We start from the raw sequence: 12,522 nt of genomic DNA, 5'->3' as shown, positions 1-12,522 counted from the left end.
GTGAGTAGGAAAAAGAGGAAGTTCCTCTAGCATTAGGAAACTATTTTGAGCACTGGAAAACTGCAAGACCATTATGGTCATATCTGAGACTATTGCCAAACTAGCACATTTTTAAATTAAAAGTATATTTGATTAAATGAAGGATAATAGTTTTAACACTTGAACAGCTGTTCATCTTTTTTGGAAGTTAAGAAGTTTGACTGATGCTGCAAAGACAGAAAAGAAGAGCAAGCCAAATCCAGCAAGTATAACAGCAGACCACCAAATCTTCCCAGGGCCAAATCCAAGGCTGACTTCCAAATATTCTTTTACAGTTCTGTTGAATCCAGGTCCTGTTATCCTTGTTTCTACATCACCAAGTTGAGAGCTAATGATGCCACGGAGTGTCCATGCAACTGGGTTGATGCAGTAGAACCATATCCACCATCCGGGGATACTCTAAGTGACACAGGAAAAAGTGACATTCAGAATTCATTAGGTGAATTTCTCTACATTTAATGTTCTTTACAATATAGTCGTCCTCTACATGAAATGATTCTTTATTTTCAATCTTCCTAAGGTGAAGTGTTCTTATAGTGTTTTGGTTAATCACTGCAAAACGTTATCTCAAGAAATCTAGTTCGACACAAACATGACAACCACAATTTTGACAAGTGACAGGGAAGTAAGAATACTTACAGGTTTTGGAACTAGAAAACCAGACATGAGGTTCCACAATGAAATGATAGCTGCTGAAATGATGGCAGCCAAATGTTGAGTTGGTGTAAGACCAATGGCTACATGAATGCAAGAAACATGAAAAGAATGTAGAGGAAAAATTTGCCTGCAAGATACCCAATAATATATTGAGTGACTGAGCCCACCAACTCCAAAAGCAAGGAATATAATAGCTGTTACAGGTGCAGTTCATGGAAAAGGGTCATGATAGTGCAAACATGCATGCGTGGCGCACGAGATGCATGTGCGATGCACACAGAGGCTAATTTCATCATACCCGCTACCCTTTCAAAGTTGATCATGAAATATGTAATGACTCCGTATAATAAGGTCTGGATCATGACATATGGAATCTCAATTAGACCCTGATAGACCAAAAAGGAAAAGTTCATCAGAAGTCATCAATACATATATCAGATCTTTTCGACAACTGCTTGATGTCTTTTCAAGTGGTCAAGAAAACCATATGTTTATACCGTAGTTTTTTACAAATAAAAGTAACTTCTAAAGTTGTCTGTGAATGTGCTAACCTGAGCTGCTGCATATGGTAGCGGGGAATACATTCCTGCAGCCTTTTCCCTATAGAAAACGATTCTTTCAATGGAAACAACTGGCTGTACAGAAGAAGCATTACTGGCCCCCAGAAACAAGACTGAAGCATAAAGAGCGGCCATTACTACAAACAAGTTTTGAGTTGAGTCCCTGTCAAATCATTTCAAGCACAGTATTTTAACGGCTTGGTGCTTTATCATTAAGGTGATTAACCAAATTTTTTTTATCAAGATCACCATTACTCCAAATTTAGAAGGCAGAAATAAAGGGAAGAACATGAAGAAGCTAGCTGAAGCTCTTCTAATTTATTTTCTGTTTAGTGAAAATATAACTGCTCAAACAGTGGGATTCATTACATATGTTTAGCAAGCCCTCTAATCTGGATAATGCTTTATTCTCTAATTTTTATTAATTTAAACCACCAAGCAATTTGGTTCAAGGTTCTTATTCTCCGTCTTTCTTTATAGCAGAAGTTTTTCAAGGTTACTCTTGGCCCAATCTACTCCATTTTCTTATCAGCAAACCAACCCTAACCAGCAGAACTTCTAAATGACATTTCTTCCTGTTGCATCCATCTTTACGATATAGCTATAAAGTTGCACAAGATTTTTCTAGGTGCATAATGAGTACATTCTTCTACAAAGAATCCAGTATAGTTCAACTTAAAGAAACCCAATTTATCCTCAATGGAGGAGTGAATGAAAAGAAAAAACTCTTAAAGAAGATGTAAGAGTGGCTACTGCTCCAACTCTTTCTCTCTTTTCAGAATAAATAGAATACACTTTGTGCATGACTTTCTGGGAATTAACGACATGAAACTCACTTAAGGATGATTGGCTGATGTACCTTCACCAAGTATAAACTGTAACAAGTCCCAAAAATTGAGGAGAAAACCCTCATGACAACACTTGGCTGCCAAAGTTAGATTTGCACCTCGGAGGTCAATTTGTAATTTCCTTCACACAACAACCACAACAACAATAACATACCAAGTATATCCCTACAAAGTGGGGTCTGGGGAGGGTAAAGTGTATGCAGTTCGTACCACTATCTCAGATAAAGTAGAGAGGTTGTTTTTGATAGACTCCAGCTCCTTCACACAAATCTCATATATCAAAAAAAACAAAAAGGCTCCTTTTTTTTTTTTTTTGCTGGAAATATCACAATTCAGCAATTCCGTTTAAGCTATCCTCTTGTTTAACTACAACGCCATTACTCAACGGTTGATTTGAATTATAAGAATTTTGAAGTTTGCTAGCTTCAAAATAAGCTGTGCAGTTTTAAGCGATAGATCAATGCATAAAACAATGCTAAAATAAGTACAGGAAGTTATACTAGAAGATTTTTTTAATGTCCTTAATATTTGTTTCTAGCTTTTTTTGGCATAGTCATCTCCTTATGTCCAAATACAACGCTAATATACTCTGCGCTAAAATAATTGTGCTCTACTATTGAATTGTTACGATGTGAAGGTTACGCTAATTTCTAGTTTAATGCTTCCCTTCATTATGTTATTTGAATCATCCTCTGCAATCTTACCATTTTTAGGAAGTTTTTCCCTAGCATTCACACTAGACCTGTGGCATGATGTAAAGCCATATACTTTGTCGCTATATAGAGAAATGATAAGTGAATTTCACACAGAAACTAGAACAACTGTCCAGTAGTTTGCTGTAGAAATCTCATAAAAAATATGTTACCTTTTCAAACCAACATCCCAAAATATGGAACCAAGAATCAATGCACACATTGTTGTGAAGAACAACCTCATAAAAACTGTATGATGGACTTCTCCAGTATATGAGATTTTGCTTCCACAGGCAGATCTTGAACTGAGAAACTGCACCTTGACTATTTATTGATGTGAAGCCCAGCGGTTCTGTTGAAGTATTGAGTTATTTGTTGTTATTTTTCTTTTTGGTTTAGTAAATTTATTTTTGAAATTCAGTTATTTAAGTTGATATAGAATAGGATTTATTAGTATCCTTGAAGATAGAATAGGATTTTATTAGTTTCCTAGTTAGAAATAGAATAAGATTCTTTTTTCTATTTATATTCTCAGATGTGAATGAATAAACAAGCAAAATATTTTTTTATCCTCAAACGTGTTCTTCTTCTCTGTGTTCTGTAGAACAACAATTGGTATCAAAGCTAGGTTCTTGAGGGATCTGTGAGAGAGAAGACCCCCAAAAATAACCCTGCGTAAAAGTCAATATTGTTATGGCTTCCAACAATTTTTCAATTCCTTCACCTCCAATTTTTTCTGGTGAGAATTATCCAATTTGGGCTATCAAGATGAGAACATACTTGCAAGCATATGATCTGTGGCAAGTGGTAGAAGTTGGAGGAGAGGAAAATCTTTTGCCAGATAATTCAATTATGGCGCAAATTAAGAATCACAGAGAAGAGGTTGCAAAAAACTTTAAAGCTCTCTCTTGCATACAATCAGCACTTTCGGAAGTAATTTTCACTAGAGTTATGACGAGTGAGACTGCAAAGGAGGCTTGGGACAAGTTGAAAGAAGAATTTCACGGAAGTGACAAGATTAGACAAATAAAAGTGATAAATCTGAGAAGAGAGTTTGAAATTCTCAGAATGAAGGATTCAGAAATTATTAAAGAATTCTCCAACAAGTTGGTGAAGGTTGTAAACCAAATCAGACTTATGGGAGAAAAGCTTACAGATTCAAGAATCGTGGAAAAGGTTCTTGTGAGTTTGCCGGAAAGATCTCTTCACTCGAAGATTTGAAGGATCTCACAAAACTGTCACCTTCAAAACTTGTACATGCTCTTCAAGCTCAAGAGCAAAGAAGATCCTTGAGGCTAGAAGAAACTACTGAAACTACTCTTCAAGCCAAGTTCAAAGGGAAGACGCAAATGCAAGAGGAAGGTAAAATCCCAGAAACTTCTACTAATTTTAGTAGAAATAATCAATGCGATTCTCGTAATGGAGTCAAGAAGAGAGAAAACTTTCACCCATGCAAGTATTGCAGAAAAACCAATCATAAAGAGGATGATTGTTGGTTTAAGGGGAAGAAACCACCTCTCCAGCGTAGATATTGCAATAAGCTTGGTTATATTGAAAGGTTTTGCAGAGTGAAGAAAGAGAACAACCAACAAACTCAAAAATCCAACGTTTTGGAAGTTGAAGAAAAGGAGGAGTTTGTGTTTACGGCGATGACAGCAACAAGATTGAACGATAAAAACACATGGTTTCTGGACAGTGGTTGCACTCAACACATGACCAGCAAACGAGAATATTTTACGAAGTTGAAATCTGCCAAAGGTAGTGTCAAGTTGGCCGATAAAACCACGTTGGAGATTGTTAGTAAACAAACTGTGGCAATTGAAGCTCCCAAAGGTACTAAATTTATTCAAGATATTTTATTGGTATCTAATCTTGACCAAAATCTATTGAGTGTTGGTCAAATGCTAGAACGAGATTATATGTTACTGTTCAAAGATAAAAAATGTGTTGTTTCCGAATCTAGCGGCCAAGAAGTGATTACAGTTGAAATGATAAAAAGAAGTTTTCCTTTAAATTGGAACTCAAATTCTGAGCAAGTTTGTCGAAGTAGTCAATGTGAGAAGGTTATTGTGACCACCAAGCACAACGATGACGATTTCATTTTTTATTCTGGAAAAATTGAAAATTGATGCGCTACAATGGACGTTGAAATTTAACAAATCACTTCTCAAGAAAATCCTCAAAAGCTTCAAAACAATAAGGAGAGTATAACTAAGGATAATCCACATACTGTAGCTGGGACCACATTCGAATCTCCAGACTCTGGCAATAACGATAATTCCAATTCAGACCTCACATTTCATGAAGATCAGAAGGACGGAGATGATGGGATGGATGATTGCGATAATGTGTCAAACTATGATGATTTTTGATGACTATTTATCAGAATCCCGTTGCAAGAATGATAGTGTTCCAGACAATGCTTCACCTCATTCTGGTCCTTCGCAGAAATGTGGTTCAGCAGAGGAAGGAAAGCATTCCTCAGGAGATGTTTCTTTAGATCCTGCAACATCGAGTTCTGAACCCAGTATGGATGCAACGTCAAAAGATCTTAACTTCGCAGATGAAAATACCAGTGCAAGTGAAAAACAGGTGTTTATGAGATATTTGCTTTATGGTATCTGCAAGCAGTTGTTATGTCGACCCGTAGTTCTTAATTGTGGCCATGTTTATTGTGAAAATTGTGTGATCAATCCTAGAGACGAGCTATGTAGATGTCCAGTTTGCCAACTGGAGCATCCAAATGGATACCCCAACATTTGTTTGATTCTTGCACACTACCCGGAAGAGCACTTTCTCGAGTTGTATGCATAAAGGAAAAAGGCATCAGCATACAGAGCTGCTCATCAGATCCCATCAGCACAAAATCAGGACGAAGCTGCTAGCTGCAAATCACTACCTAGATTTGATCTTTCCACATGGTTAACGGGAGGAGGACCGCAAGTTCATATTGGAGTAGGTTGTGATCATTGTGGGATGTGTCCTATTATTGGGGAACGGTACAAATGCAAAGACTGCAAGGAGAAAATAGGAGCTTGGAAGATGTTCATTAAGGATAACTGTGAGGAGCTTATGCCCAAGTACCTTGGATTTGTGAAGGGTGTTGTGGACTCTGATTATTTGTCTCTCAACATCTCTCGTGAGATGCTACAGCAGAACAAGATTCTCAAGGTGATTAGGAATAACCTTGTGAAAAAATGTTTTGAGATGTTCAATGAAATTGCTGAGAACAAGAAGGGATTGAAGCTCTCTGATATATTTACCAAAGCTCTTCCCAAAGAAACTCTTCGTGAACAACTTGGAGTTACCAGCAAACATCTCAAAGAGGAGTGTTGAAGTATTGAGTTATTTGTTGTTATTTTTCTTTTTAGTTTAGTAATTTTATTTTTGAAATCAGTTATTTAAGTTGATATAGAATAGGATTTATTAGTATCCTAGTTGAAGGTAGAATAAGATTTTATTAGTTTGCTAGTTAGAAATAGAATATGATTCTTTTGTCTATTTATATTCTCAAATCTGAATGAATAAACAAGCAGAATATTTTTTTATCCTCAAACGTTTTCTTCTTCTCTGTGTTCTGTAGAACAACAGGTTCTGAGTTTTCAGGTGGGACGCCCAGATGCTTAATTAAGGCTTCAACTTGCCTATGTTAAACAAAAAAAAAAACAAAAAAACAAAACTGTCAAATGGCAAAAAAAAAAAAAAAAAAAAGGAAAAATGAATAATAAATTTCAGGAATTGAAACAAGTCCGCTAAGATTACCTGTACTGTTCAGAATTGTATATTGTTGCAAAATCTTCTTCTATTTTTGCTTCAGCAGCTGATGTACTTATCTCAAGCATCCAGGTTGCAGGATTGTAACCACTAGGAATTTGGGGTATCCCATGAATACCCTGCAAAATATAACCCGCAAGTGTGATGACCAGATGAATCATCTCATTATGGAGATTGTAGTAAACAAAATTACTCCATTCAAGTCAGCAGTCTACATTAGAAGAAACTTCTTGTCAATTTTAAGGGCGTACATTCTACATGTCATGAAACGTGTATACCTCGGAGTAGTAGAAACAACCATATTGAAACAGCAAGTGGATAGCCAAGTTCATACCTGAAAATAGTTAATCATAGTTTGTGACTTCTCCCCAAGCTTTCCTCCATATATCACTTGTCCCCCCGTTTCATTAAAAGAAGCTAGAAGTTGTAGCATCACGTTAGCACAACTCATGCTTTTTATCTATTTAAGAAAAGTTGGGAACCTTACCTCGTCAAATGCTTCAAAAATTTCAATACTTGGCTGGTGAATTGTAAAGACCACAGTTCGTCCAGTATCTACTGTATTACGAACTGTTCTCATTACAATGACTGCAGCTCGTGCATCAAGACCAGATGTAGGTTCATCCATAAAAATTATGGATGGGTTTGCTACAAGTTCTACTGAAATTGTCAAACGTTTTCTTTGTTCAGTTGATAAGCCAGAACTGCCAGGCAAGCCAACCAAAGCATACCTTAGAGAGTTGAGTTCCTCCATTACTTCTTCAACAAACTCCTGTAAATAAGAAAGTCAAAAGGTTTCTGAGTTTTAACCAAATAGATCAATCACAATACTATGAAGTTAAACAATAAGAACATAAAAATGACACCGAAACTGCATGGGCTCTACTAACCTGTCTTTGTTTTTCATTCACTTCTTTGGAGAGCCGGAGATAAGAAGAAAACCACAGGGATTCAAATACTGTCACTTGAGGAGAATGTATATCATTCAGTTCAACATATCCTGAAATTCTTGCGAAAGTCTTTTGTTGTTTTGGGCAGCCTGATATCCTAATATCACCCTCTATATGTCCAGAAGTCTTCCTACCAGCTAGGCAATCCATCAAGGTGGTGTTTCCCGCTCCACTTGAACCAACCAATGCAGTAAGAATGCCAGGTGAGAATACTCCACTAACATTTGACAGTAGCTGCAACGTTTTATCAGGTATTCCTTCTGAACTCATTTCCTGAGAAAAGGATATATGTTTCCAGCTTGAAATACAATTCATCATTCTTAAATAAACAAAATTATCCCTCATGGATACCTTTGGCATGTCAACAAAGTAGTTGACATTATGGAAAGTAATAGTTAGTGGTTGGAAAGAGAGGATCATTCCTTTCTTTCTAGTCGCCTCCTGGCCAGGTCCTGTGCAAAAGATTATGATAAACAGGTCATCGATACACAGGCCAAACATCCAAGAGAGAGGATTATTTACCATCAGCAACTGAATTTACACCACTGGAATCAGCTGGGATAATTGCCTGAGATTTTCTTAGTGCTGCAGGAGTAAAGCGATAAATATGAGTCAAGTCTATGCTGGAATCAATATGATGACAGCTCTCATTTATGTAAAAGGAGATTTTAACTTACGGTTGAGGAAAGCCAAGGCTACAGTCAGAATAATGTTGAAAAGCAAAGCATAGAGCAATAGAACTCCTAATCCCCGCCAGTACCAGTAACCAGATGTTGGTAGGCCATGAGATTGCAGAATATCGTAACCAAGGGTAACATCTCCACTTGTTTTCTTCTACAAATGTAGGTTTAAATTTATATAAATACAACTATTTATTCTCTATAAACAACTATCCAGGTTTCCTATGGTAGAGAAGCCGCATCTCCATCCATCTCGTGGCAGTAAATTCATTAACTGAAATAGCTCGCTGTCCGTAGGACAATGGGGACACCCAAAAGACCCATACCCACCATGGTTTGATCATTTCTGTAAAAATGGAACCTCTTTCAATAAAATGACATTCTGTTAATAATGATCGAAAGCTACAAACTTACCTTTTGGCAAGATAAAACCACCCAGTAAAAGTATGATTAGCAGAGCAGCCGATCCAAATGTATTTGCGATGATCATATCTCGTGAAATAGAAGCTATTGACTGAAAGAGACCCATCCCCATTTGGTGTACTGAAAATAGTAAAAGTATGTAACGGAAAAATCTGCAAAAAAGATGAAGGTGATGTAAGCAGAATATAACCAATAAAATGTGTATGTGTGATGTCAATGCAGCACTGTATATACCTCCCAGCATCAGGTGCAAAACCTACAGTCCAATACACAACACAAGACCATCCAACAGCTTCAATTATGGAGTAAGGTATCTGCAGAATCCAACTACTGACGGACCATGCCCACGCAGGATAGAAGAAATTATCTCTTTGCTTATAGAATACTGGTAGACAAAATATTAAGAGAGGGAGTTCTGTGTATCCGTTGTACATGATATGCACCAAGCCAAAAAACAAGCAAGAAAGATACAAGTTCCCATTCACCAGATCCGTGGGATGTAACCGTGTTCTTAGAAACAGTGTGCATGTTACAAATCCCATAAACTGCAACCTGAAACATAAATGAGAGAGCTTCCACACACATGAATTATAGGAGATGGGAAAACTTGTATCTAAGGTAAAAAGGGTCAAAGAAACTGAGACAGATAGAAGTAGATGAGGTAGTTTAGGATAAAGAAAAAAGGGAAACAGGCTACTTAAGAATACCTGACATGTTTTGAAGATGTGTAGAAAACTATGCCTACTCATTAGAAGCATTTCTCTTGAAAAACAAATCCTAAGGAGCTCCAATCTGCACGCAGCAAACTTTTTCGTAGACAAAGCCAAATGATGGCTCTTAGATATATCATATGGAGCCAAAAGAGATGACTTTAGATCCTGACTATATCTGGAATTTCTAAAAGCTTCAGCAATTGTTTCAACGGGAATGAACTCATATGGTCTGGAATTATCAGCCCAGTATCGCGCCTGATCTTTTCTGGAGGTAACCTACAAAGACATTAATTAAGTACCAAGTCCAATTCTGGATATAAATTACCATAACAAATATACCTCTTGAAGAAAATCTGCGACACCCTTACGAGATGGCAATTGAAATCCTAACGACTCAAAAAATGGAATAACATCTGCTCGAGGACCATGGTACACAATATATCCATCAGACAGTAACACCAGATCATCAAATAACTCAAAAGTCTCTGGTGCAGGTTGAAGAAGAGCCATCATCACAGTTCCTTCCATTAAATGAACAAAATTTTTTATGCACTTGACTATTTGGAAAGTTGTAGAACCATCAAGTCCAGTAGAAATTTCATCCATGAATAGTGTTTTCCTGGGACCAACAATCATTTCTCCTGTAAATGGGAAATATTAGCATGCAAAATCTAGAACTTAAATTCCACGAAGCATGTCACTTCCCCCATCAGAACAACTTCCAAAAAGAAGATATTTCAAGGAAAATCCACAAATTATTAATTCGACTAGGGTATGTGTCTTTGTGATGGTTTGTGTGTTGGTGTGTGTGTACGAGAGAGAGAGAGAGAGAGAGAGATGCATGCATACACACACAAAATATATGTATAAAGAAAGAGAGACCTGCTGCAACTCTCTTCCTTTGTCCACCTGAAACTCCTCTTATCATGTCATTACCAACTATGGTATCTTGATACAAGTTGGAGGAACGAGCTAAGCTGGCACTTTGAGGTAGCAAGTTGTTGAAGAATTAGTTAGACAGTTATAGTTTAAATTTCTGTTTTAACTGTAGCTTAGGTAGTTAACACTATAGTAGTTCCATTTCTATGTTAATAGATTGATGTTAGTAGTTCACCCCAACTATAAAAGCTCAGATGAAAGACACAGTAATCATGAATAATACCTCAAGTTTCTCTCTTCTATATTTTCTCTATAATTTCTTTTAGCTACATTCTCGGATTAATCCTTGATTTAGCTATCATCTTCTTCGAGCTTACCTCCTAGATTAACGATTTCCAGTCACGAATCCCTTTAAGTGCATCAATTGGTATCAGAGCAGTCCGATTCTTGGCATGATTATAAATCGGAACAAGAATCAAAAAGGATCAACAACAGAAATGGATGACAAGCTTTCACAGATTCAAGACCAATTGCAGAAACTCTTGGAGGTTATGACGAGCATGACGGATAGGACTGCACAGACAAATAAAGAGTTGAGGGAAATGAAACAAGCACTGGGCAACATGACGCAGCAAGAAAAAGAAGTGGAACTTGGTAGGGCTAAAGCTTCTGTTGCTGGAGACTGTTCCAGAGATCAAGCATACTTCAATACAACTAAGGAAAGTTAAACTAATGGTGGTAAATTTCTCTCCCGATGTTCTAAACTGGATTTCCTTAAGTTTTCTTGTCAAGATCTGAGAACAGGGTTGTATAAAGATGATAAACTGTCCACTGGTGAAGTAGGGATGTCCTTTGACAATTTGGGTTCTCTTCTTCTTGTCGATCAAGGGGAATGTGAAGCAACAAAGAAAAAAGATATTTCACGGGAGGAAATGTGCCCTATTCCTCAGATGTTGCTGGAGCCCATACACAGAAAGTATGAAAAAGTGGAACCTACAAAGTGGAACCTCTCATGATGATAGTTGGCTCACAGGTACTCCTATAGGTGAAGATAAATCAGTGGGTATGGAGGAAGAGACTGATAACGTAGAGATTGGGATGAACACTGAACAATATGAGCCTATTGACAAAGGAAAAGAGTGCACAAGTGATTCTAAGGTAACTGTTCTGATTGATATAGACTATAGAACTGAATTGAAGAATTACATGCATAACTTTAGTACGAAGATAATAAAGAGTGTGATTGCATTTCCTAATGAGATAATTGATGAAATGGATAACAATTACGCTGTTGAGAAGGACAAGGGAGGGATTGGTGAACCATGGAGAGCAGTTGATAAAGAGGGAAAAAGAATCAATTCTATTGATTTTTCTCTTTCTTCCGCTATCAGTTTAATCACTAAATTGGATGTTGTAACTGGATTACAACTTACCTATGATGGCAAGCTGGAAGTCATGGATGTTTTGAATTTTTAGAGAATGGTGGTCTTGTTGCACCTACATTGGAAAAGGTTGAAACCGATTTTTACATGTGGAAAAAAGTTTTTTTGATGGTAAGTTCTTCAGGGAAGAATCTTTGTGAAAATCTGCAGTTAAAAAGAGCCCATGAAGGTCACCAGGACAAATTTAATATCATGTGCAGCCAAATAGCAGCCTACAAAAATGAGATACCAGTCATTAACATTGTTGTTTGGCACGATGGAAAAATGTGGAGAACTTCTGGGCACACTCAGAGTTTTAAGATACTGGGAGCTATAGCATCTTGGAAAAGCTTCATGGCTGCTTACCTCGTAGCTTTGGACAGTAAGGGTTCCCATGCCGTTACATCAAGACATTATGAGCAACTAACTGATTATTATGTGGCTTCTAGACAAGGGTCTACACTTCCTCTTGGGGCTTCGTACAAAATAATTCAGGCAGTTGATCAGAGAATTCCATGGAGCCTTCTTCTTGCCATGCTTGCTCTTGCTAATTTTGAGATGTTGGAAAAGGGTGGAAGGAATATTGTGGCTTCACTAAAAGAGAAACAATGTAGTTACCATGTTGATTATAAGAGTAAATTGGGGCAGCTGAAGCACAGTCTAAAATTCATGAACAAGTTGTGCAATACTATTAATATGGAGAGGCATCAACTCAGTTGCATTTTAAGGCTAATCGTTGCACCTTCAGTTCTCAGTATTGTCTCTTTTACATGGTTCATTATACATGGCCTTGGAGGGGAGATGCAACAACAATTACTAATGGTGATGAAGATGCATAGCCTGCCAGATGGGTTAACTTTTGCAATTCGTAGTGAAATTGATACAA

At 37.2% G+C, this 12,522-nt stretch overlaps 1 protein-coding gene across 1 annotated transcript; it reads right to left on the bottom strand.

The window, feature by feature from the left end:
* Positions 1–108: 108 nt before the first annotated feature.
* On the bottom strand, positions 109–11,272 carry LOC107859707 (ABC transporter G family member 31-like). The gene is given in 22 exon segments (XM_047407122.1): positions 109–438; positions 679–782; positions 785–823; positions 995–1,082; positions 1,248–1,419; positions 2,970–3,043; positions 3,045–3,151; positions 6,394–6,440; positions 6,559–6,689; positions 6,905–6,972; positions 6,975–6,987; positions 7,058–7,342; positions 7,461–7,793; positions 7,872–7,972; positions 8,043–8,105; positions 8,198–8,356; positions 8,445–8,546; positions 8,615–8,775; positions 8,858–9,168; positions 9,331–9,612; positions 9,676–9,977; positions 10,499–11,272. Coding segments are annotated over 21 exon segments (3,204 nt in total). The 5' UTR covers positions 9,973–9,977; positions 10,499–11,272; the 3' UTR covers positions 109–171.
* Positions 11,273–12,522: the final 1,250 nt, after the last annotated feature.

This window comes from Capsicum annuum, chromosome 2 (genome assembly GCF_002878395.1).
Source record: "Capsicum annuum cultivar UCD-10X-F1 chromosome 2, UCD10Xv1.1, whole genome shotgun sequence".
Classification (NCBI taxonomy): domain Eukaryota; kingdom Viridiplantae; phylum Streptophyta; class Magnoliopsida; order Solanales; family Solanaceae; genus Capsicum; species Capsicum annuum.
The sequence above is the reverse complement of the archived record's forward strand: the minus strand, read 5'-3'. Positions and strand labels throughout refer to the sequence as shown.